The sequence below is a fragment of the Chaetodon auriga genome, chromosome 12, assembly GCF_051107435.1.
Source record: "Chaetodon auriga isolate fChaAug3 chromosome 12, fChaAug3.hap1, whole genome shotgun sequence".
Classification (NCBI taxonomy): Eukaryota; Metazoa; Chordata; class Actinopteri; order Chaetodontiformes; family Chaetodontidae; genus Chaetodon; species Chaetodon auriga.
The window spans coordinates 18,871,174-18,880,482 of NC_135085.1; the positions used below are offsets into that span (position 1 = coordinate 18,871,174).

At 42.0% G+C, this 9,309-nt stretch overlaps 1 protein-coding gene across 1 annotated transcript; it reads left to right on the plus strand.

Annotated features, from left to right (window-relative positions):
* Positions 1-1,325: 1,325 nt before the first annotated feature.
* On the plus strand, positions 1,326-8,950 carry plxdc2a (plexin domain containing 2a). Its single transcript, XM_076745132.1, has 13 exons — positions 1,326-1,446; positions 3,509-3,729; positions 4,187-4,330; positions 4,614-4,683; positions 5,437-5,559; positions 5,678-5,796; positions 5,874-5,973; positions 6,090-6,185; positions 6,428-6,509; positions 6,829-6,889; positions 6,981-7,206; positions 8,079-8,284; positions 8,672-8,950. Exons 1-13 carry the CDS (start codon positions 1,326-1,328, stop codon positions 8,885-8,887), a joined length of 1,785 nt encoding a protein of 594 aa, XP_076601247.1. The 3' UTR covers positions 8,888-8,950.
* The last annotated feature ends 359 nt before the right edge of the window (positions 8,951-9,309 follow it).

The window sequence follows — 9,309 nt, forward strand, 5'->3', positions numbered from 1 at the left end:
TGAAACAAGTAGCAGAAAAGGTGCCCATCAATTTTCTGTTAGTATATTGATCAACTCAACTTAATTTGTTATCTTATGTTTTGTGTTAACTTGTAATTAAAGCTGCCAAATAAATATAGTTGAGTAAAGTGCAAATTATAGTGCACTGATGAGCAAAATGTGGGCATTAAAAACGTAGAAAAACATAACCATAGATTTCTGAATGAATTCTAAAAAGGAAAGTTATTCTCAAGTAAGTGAAGGTATTTTATTTTTCTCCGATTACTAAATATTTATTCATGTATACTGACATCAAATTTGCTACACAGTACTCAAAAACAAAGCCCTTCTTGTACTCCGGAAATAGATTATATAATCAAAAGGTGTTGGCTTAAAATGTCCATTTTCATAGGTTTATTGTGACTGTGGCCATCTGGTGGGCAAAAGTTGGAATTACATCAGGGACATAAACTGCTGCCTTCACTTGCTCCTGGTAATTTTCACAGCGCCGTATTCAGGTACAACGAAAGGATCGCCGAACACTAAGCATTAATCAGTGATGGAACAAGTACTTGGGTCTTTTAATTATGTAAACTTTACTAAAGTGAAGTATTTTCATAATAATATGCCAGCTGTATCAAAAGTAAAAGTACATTATGCAGAGCATTTCCAAATAATGCATATTATTATATTGTATAATGTATAGTTTTGTATTGTATTTTGATGTATTAATGTGTCCATCACTTAGGTGTTGCAGCTGGCAAATTTACTGGACTACTGTACTTAAGTACAAATTTTACAAATTCGAGGTACTTGTACTTGACCGGAGTCTTTTTTCCCCCCAGCTACATTATACTTCTACTCTACTACAGTTCCCGGGGAAATATGTAATTTCCCGCACTTATTTGACATCTTTAGATTCTTTACGAATTGAGATATTTTCGTACTTATGAAAAACTTGGAAAAATGTGTAATCATAAATTAATTTGAGAAAAGTATAGAAAAATAATAGTGATGGAAGCAATTACGACAGCACGCAAAGGCAGCGTTTCCCCGGGCACGGTCTCTCATCAGGAACAGGGCTTCATTCCTGAGGAGACCAAAGTGACGCGCAGATGTCCCGCGGACAATTTGAAGTTTAGCATCGATATCAACATGATGAGAAGCTCTATATTAGTCCACAAAAAAAGTTAAGTTTGCATCGTCTAATTTGTTTGTGTGTGTTTGAGTCATATACGTTTTGTTTTTACTTGACGAGCAACGACAGTGAGACGTTTGAGTGTCCGGTCACTGGCGCAAACGCACTTTGCGCCAGTTCATGAATTTCACTCTGAACCTCATTGAAGATGCGCTATGAGCTGAGAGGAAGGATGGCGATGACCCTGACAAAGACAGTGAATCTCATCACAGGGATGGTCATTGTTTTCCAGTTTCAACTGAGCTTCATGAAGCTGAAATCAGTTTCTGGTAAGTCTTCAAAATTAATCTGAACACGCAAATAACGGTTTGCCTCGCGGATCATTGTAAGCTAACATTAGGCTAACCCGAGGAGCTGGAGGTCAGTTTGCACTGTGGTGTCGAAGCTAGCTTTCATGTCATGCACTACTTTATATTAAGTTAGTGTACATTGGAAAGTAGTAGGATTTAATGTTTTATCATGTAGTTATTTAATATTTCAGTCCTGTTATATAGAGGTCAATACACTGGCTAACTGTAATGTTAGCTTTAAGTTAGCTCATGTGATTTTGTTTCTGCGTCAGTTTGTTGCTGCGGAGCATCTTTTTTTTTCTCCTCTAATTATCATTATATTTCATGCACAATGAAATGGACATATACTGACATTATTTGGTCTATATCAGCACTAATATTTTATTGGATTGAATGTACCAATTAAAGAAAACATGTGCAGATGTTTTGACGTATTCTTTAATGAGGTGTCCCTCAAACTGCCGAATTGTGCCACTCTTCAGTGTATTGTGTTCTTTCAGGCCACATTTGGATACTAATTAGTACAATTTATGGTCATTTAAATTATTCATAACTGTCTCTTTAACCTCTCATACCATAGATCATCATGTACCTGTGCTGATTTGTGTTTCCAGCCTCGACCAGCAGGTGGAGAGTCTTTATTTCGAGCTAGCAGAGACATATCAGGTGTAAACAGGCTCAGGTGTGTTGCTGAAGTAGCTGTGTTCGACCTTGTTTCTGCCAATGTTTGTTGCTTTCTATTTTCTGTGGAGTATTTGCTTCAAACGGTGGACCATGCTGCTACAGCAGCTGCTGAGCTGTATTGAAAAGTATGATAAATCTGACTTTTGCTGATTTACAGACATTTTAACATATGGAAAAAGCCCCTAAGTGGCAGGAGTCACTGCACTCATTACTCTTTGTTACCAGTAAAACCGCTCTGTCTTCTTGACATCTGCACTGCCACTACAGATTATTTCACATCAGCATGCTGCCCACAAGGTACTCAAGCACTGGTGGAGGGTGATCAGGCCTCTGCAGCCACAGGGCTGCCATGTGACAGAAATATAGACACAATACCCACCGCTGCTGGCCTCACATGCCTGGTCCTGGACCTGCTGGTGTGAAGAATGTGAAGCATGCTTTCACCCTCTGCTGTGAAGAGAAAAGTTGGGACTGACTGTTGTCACTGGAAGTGCAGAATGCCGGAGTGACCGCACATGTTTTCCACATGGCGCTCGCTGGGGAATTGTTTATGTCCTGCTGCGTATGAGAAAAAGATGTAGGAGTTCGTTTACTGGTGTTTGAGATGTTCAGGGAGGCATTCTGCACATCGAATTCCTTTAACACACAGTTTCCTCTGTTTGTTTCACCTGAAGTAGCTTCAGAGTTGTTAAAAATCTTAATATTGCACAAAGTCAGTGTCATTTTTCATGCGTCAGTTTTTTTCAAGCTCTTCACTGAAGCTACATGATGCCTAATACTGAGTGAAATATTCAAATATGTGGCATTGTTGATTTGATTGATAAATTACTCAAAAATTTGCAGTAGTGAAAACCTCTGGATTCATCCAGTTGTGGGTGGGAATGCTGAATTGGCAGATTTAGTTATGGGCTGCCTTTCTCTGTTTTTCTCTTATTGGTCTCCTCTCGTCATGTGACAATATGATTACATTTTATCGATTTCATTTCTGGACTATTCAGACAGTTGTCTATGCTTACTTGTGTTCTAACAGTGGTTGCTGTGTTGTTTTGTCTTGTCATTTCTTTATTTTATTCTTACCAGTGTTACCAGTGTCCATACCAGTTTTACTGCTAAAGTTGCGAAACAACAATATAATGTTGGCCATAAAAACATGTTTTTTTTAATTTGTTTTTATCTTAATTGCTTTTGGTTTGAAGTACACTTGTTCTAAGAGTGCTATGAAGTGTGTGTGTCTTTGGCAGTATGAGCTCAGATCACAGGCATTTAATTTTGAATAATGATGGTTCTCAAAAAAAAGACAAAGTCAGAAAACGATGTGATCAGAACAACAATAGCTTATTTCCCTCTGATTCCTCAGGAGTGCAGCGGACTGACACACAGGAGCTGTCTCCATCAGAGGGAAGGTCGTATGCCGTCACAGGGACCGGCAAACCCAGGGAGAGGAGGTGGGTAGCCAGGCCTGGGCTGCCTGGCTGGGCTGCAGATAAGAGGGGCCACTACAGAGACCGGCACCAACCAGAAGAGTCCGATGTAGACCTGCTGATGGAGGAGGGGCACGACAATTCTACACAGATTGTGGTAAAGTTAATTACAGCTGACATGATGGATGAACATTGTTTCAAACTGCTGATATTAGTTGCAGTTTTTCCTGCAGGTCATGGTAATGAGATTTGGACAATATGTATGTGCCAAATTTAGAATTTAAGACTTTTGGGGGATTTTTGTGAAGATATGTAGACACGATAATCAAGAAAGGTCTGAGAAAGAAAAAGATTAGACAACTGGAAATATTAAATGCAGTGTTTTTTGAATGTTTCCCCCCTGGAACAGGAATTTTATTTATTGGGGAAACTAACCACGAAACATTATTTCTTGACTTTGGTTTTGACTGTCATGTTTCCTTGATGAGCTCTGTCAAAAGCACACTTTTTATTATCCCAACACATTCATTCAGGTTTAGTTCCACCTCACATTTTCTGTCCCTGATACTTACGAATGTATGTTTAAAGCATTTCAACCTTCCATTCTTGGACAGGACATTGATCACGCCTACTACACATCTAAGATCTACAGTCCTGGAGACACAGCTGGTAAAGAGCTGTGGGTGAATGTCGATGAGATGGAAGAGGATGAGTGGAAGGTCTGTGGCTTCCTGTCCAGCGCCCACAGACAAGCTGAGGTATGAAATCAGCCTGCGTGAATTCAATGGAACAATCACTATTTCATGCTACTGAATACCTCATGTAGAAGAATCCATTTTTCATTTGTGTGTTTACTTTGACTTTCCTGAATGAAAAAAATCAGTACAAGGCTTTGATGTCCAAATTATTCAGACACTGGTCTCAGGATCTTCTTCTAAGCTATTTTACACAGTTAAGGATTCTGACAAAAAGTGCTTCTTGTGTCGTCAGACCGTCTTTAACATACAGTTGATGTTGCACTTTGCCTTTCTTTGTCTCCAGAGAGTGACTCTGTCCTTCGACTTCCCTTTCTACGGTCATGTACTAAAAGAGATCACGGTGGCAACTGGAGGCAAGTCTTTAACTACACACAATGTCTTTTCTCCAGAGGGTGTGAGCTCAGAGTTATGAGGCCTCTTTCTGTGTTCATTTGAGCTACAAGTCTAAATGATATAGAGCTGCACACAAAATGATTTAATATTATAGTTCTGTGCAGTTTTCTCTTCATACTACAGCTGCACAGTTCATACTTTTATATTTTAGTGAGTAAAGCAATTTAAATATCTTTGACCTCAGAATAGCATTGCTTTATGAGACTGTAACCTGCATCACAGGCTTCTTTTGATGTTTCTGTATTTTTTTTTTACATGTGCTTTAATATTTTGTATGATCAGTGTGAACTTCTACACGTGTCAGACTTTACAATAACCACTGTTCCCAGTAGACCACACACATCAAAACTGATAAATTCAAGCTTCCTCTTTGCCTCGTTCTACTCATTTTTAACTGATGATATTGTTCACTAATGTGTCATATCCTGCTTCTTTTCTTACTGATACTATTACACATCCCCTTTGCTGCTGTAACACTGCACATTTCCCCACTGTGGGATTTAGAAAGAGTTGTATTGCAACCATCATGAGAAAAAGAAGATGAAGATGAGGATGTGTTTTCAAAATGTGAGAACTACATTAATCTGCAGACATACGACATGAAGAGATGTGCTCCGGGTTGGCGAGACGGCCCTTTGTCCCATAACTTGTGAATGTCCCTCTGCATTGCATACAAATGACTGATGGCAACCTGTGCACATTTTCTCTCACAGGTTTCATTTACACTGGAGACATAATCCACCGAATGCTCACAGCCACTCAGTACATCGCCCCCCTGATGGCAAATTTTGACCCCAGTCTGTCCAAAAACTCGACCGTTTTCTACTTTGATAATGGTAAGAGAGACAGAGCGGGGGAAATCTGCCAATGAAGGCTTCTTGTTTGTGGTTCTGCTGTAGAAGATTTCCACTAAATATATGTGCATGGTTGTGTTTTTCTATGTCTACCATGAAGGCACTGCACTGGTGGTTCAGTGGAACCGGATTCACCTGCAGGACAACATCAGTCTTGGACCCTTCACCTTCCAGGCTGTTCTGCACAGCGACGGACGCATCGTGTTTTCTTACAAAGAGGTGACACTTTTTTTCTCTTCTTCGTGTTCTTCTGTCAATGTGAGATTTGTCTACTGACACAGCTTTTTTCCCCATAGGTTCCTATAGACATCAGTGACATCAGTACAGAGAATCATCCTGTCAAAGTGGGCTTGTCGGATGCTTTCGTGGTGCTTCATGACATAGAGCAGATCCCCAGTGAGTGGCACATTTGGTGTACAAAACTTTACTTAAAGCCTTTAAAATCAGGAACATATCAACCAAGACACTTCATCTCACTGGTAATTCATAACATCATATCCTTTCTGCTCCAGATGTTCGGAGGAGAACCATTTATGAGTATCACAAAGTCGACATCCTCAAGTCCAAAATCTCCAATTCTACAGCTGTGGAGATGCTGCCTCTCCCCAGTAAGTTAATCCTAAATTAAGTCTACAGAGAGATGTGCTGCCAACATGACAAAACACACAGTTTGCACAGAAATTCTCATGTACATGTGGATCATTAGTAACCTAATCTGAGCATATATTTTATGTTGTTGTTAGCCTGTCAAATGTTGAATGTTCGGCCTGTAAAGACACGTTCAGGTTCAGTTTTGAGAAGTCAAAGCCGTCTCCTCCTCCTCATTCTTCCCTGTTTTCTTTATTCTCAGCGTGTCTCCAGTTCTCCAGCTGTGGTCCATGTGTCACTTCTCAGATTGGCTTTAACTGCAGCTGGTGCAGTCGGCTACAAAGGTGAAGTGGAAATACACAGAGAGCACAAACTGTCCCACTGACAGGGCTGCACATTGCACTAAATGTGTGTTCATAAAAAATGTTACGACTGTCAATCCTATATTTGCATTCAAAGAGAGTTGTTTTTTTTGCTCACTGTAACTGCTCCTCCTGTCCATACTGGCCACAAAGAGATTGTCTGAGCAGTGATTTGCATGCCTGTTATGGGGGGACATTATGTACTGTCCTCCTCCAGTGAAATCAAGTGGAAACTTTTTGCACAAAATTCCACATTTGAACAGAACATGAACCAATCTTTAACATTTACTTCCTCCCTCAGATGCTCCAGTGGCTTCGATCGGAACCGGCAGGACTGGGTTGACCTCGGCTGCCCGGAGGAGGTCGTCATTATTTTAGTATCTTACAGAAAGTTTAACCCTCGGCTTGTGTCCGTCTGTGCACGAAGAAGTTTACTGATGTTTGTTTTTCCAGAGACGAGATCCCCGTTGTCTCCGAATGACCGACGCCACAAACAGCACATCTCACCACCTCACACGTACGACCACTACTGCTACGACCACAATGCAGCAGAGGGCCTCCAGCCTGACCTCCACCCCCCTCAGCAAGACGTCCGCTGTCACCAACCCCTCAACAGGCAGCAGCACCAGCAGAAGAATCATATCCACTCTACAGACTCCTACGAGCAAACCTGCAGACGGTAGGCTCACACATGCTTCAGGATCATCTGTAGTAAACAAAACGCACGCGTGTTATTTGTCTAAAACTGCAGTATTTCCAAATTTGGTCCTTTTTAATCTCAGGTTTAGGCTTTAGTGTTAAGTCGTCTCTCAGTTAGGACAGATTACAGCTCAGGACAGGTGTCATTACTATCTCATGAATTAATTCTTGTTGTTGCATAGTACACGCGCCCTGTGTGTTGTGTAAAGTCTGACAGAGAGGGTCAAGTGGTCAGCTATTTCCCAGCCCTCTGTGAGCTCATAGCTGAGTGTATACAGCGCCATGTTAAATACTGCATAGTGTGCTCAGCTTCTGGAGGATGACTTAATGTATGTTTATCACTGACTGGGACAGAAGAGGGAGGACTGTTAGATTTGGCTGTCGTGGCTGTTGTTTCTAAGCTGAAATGTCCTACTTCAGCTTCGATTTGCCTTAGCTAGATGGAAGAGTGCTTGATTTTTATTAAAAAATAAGAAATCTGTAAAATCCCAAAGTTAATCTCAGAATGTCTTTTTGAAATGCTGCAACATTTTTGGATGTCCTGAACATTTTGATCGTGTCTGTACCTGCACAGACCCTGCCCTCCACCTGTGACTTCTTATCATTTTTGATGTGTTTGGGTCGTTTCTGGTCGTCAGGATTTTGGAGAAAGATGAGTCTCATTCCCAGGTCATAAAATACCATTTGAAAACGCTTTGGGTTCGCGGGCTGCCAGCCCAAAGTGTCGGGATTTGACGACCTGGGGACTGAGACTCAACCATCAACTCCATTTCTCCAGAGTCTCCGACTGCTCCTTTGAATGGTGTGTTTACGAACGGCAGGCACTATGTGATCTTTATGTGATTACCACAGTGTTTACATTCGCGCTATCACTGAGAGTCCATCGTCCCGTCTGTCCAGCAGGAGACGAGGAGACCACGGGAAAGAGTGACGAGCGGCTGCAGATTGGTTTACTGGCGGGCATCGTCATGGTGATGATCATCATGGCAGCAGCCGTCCTTATGTCTGTCTACATGTACAACCACCCGACCTCCAGCGTCAGCCTCTTCTTCATGGAGGTCAGTGACCCCAGCTCAACCTTCATGGCACCAATTTTGGGTCTTGCCCAGTACAAGGACAGCACCAAACCATTTTCTGATGCATGTTCTACCATGTTTAGCACAGTTTTACCCAAATCCTGTCACCCGTCCTCCATCCACGTGCACAGCGTTTGATCTGGAAACATTTTAAACACCTTTTCTGTCAGAATTTTTGATTAACCACAACTTAGAACAACTTTCTCTTTGCTCTGAACACCTGTTTGTGGTAATGTCTATTCCAAATCCATGTTATTGACGAGGGGCATTAATATTTATTCATCTCCAGCAGTCCAGATGCACGTCTCATACAAATACACATTTTCTTTCATCCCCACCCCCCTCTCCTCCCCTACCCCCTCTCCTCAGCGGCGGCCGACGCACTGGCCAGTCATGAAGTTCAGGCGGGGCTCCAGTCGCCCCTCTTACGCCGAGGTGGAGGCTCCTGGTCAGGACAAAGACAGCATGGTGGTCATCGACCCCAAGCAGTCTTTTGTCATGTCAGACAGAAGAGAGAGTGAACAGAAAGAAGGATTCATAGTTCCTGATCAGAGGGAGCGCTTCCTAGTCTCCGAGAGCTCCTGACCAAAACTACGTATCCCAGAAGGCTGCGGGGCAGAGCTGGTTCTTCACGTGAGACGTTTTGTTTCCATTCAGCTGTTGCTCGAGTTCATTTTAAGAAGTTGAGCGTTCAAACCTCTGTGAGGAGATTGTAACGACAGAATATTTTGGGTTTGTTTTGTTTGCGTTCGCTCGGTGAGCCACTGGACTCTTAATGCAAAACCGGGGGAAAGAAGATAAAACTTGTTTTTCCGTTGCTCAGGTCACGTGTTCGTGTTTACTGCTGCGTCACAAAGAGCGAGAGGCGGAGCTGCCGAATGTTTGTTTTCAGACCATTTCTCTCAAAGACAGCTGTTACTTTCCAGAGCTGTGATGTGTTGTTCCCACACCTTCTTCACAAGGAGGAATGTCATATTCGGGTGTTATTTCCTCATCTCAAAAATACA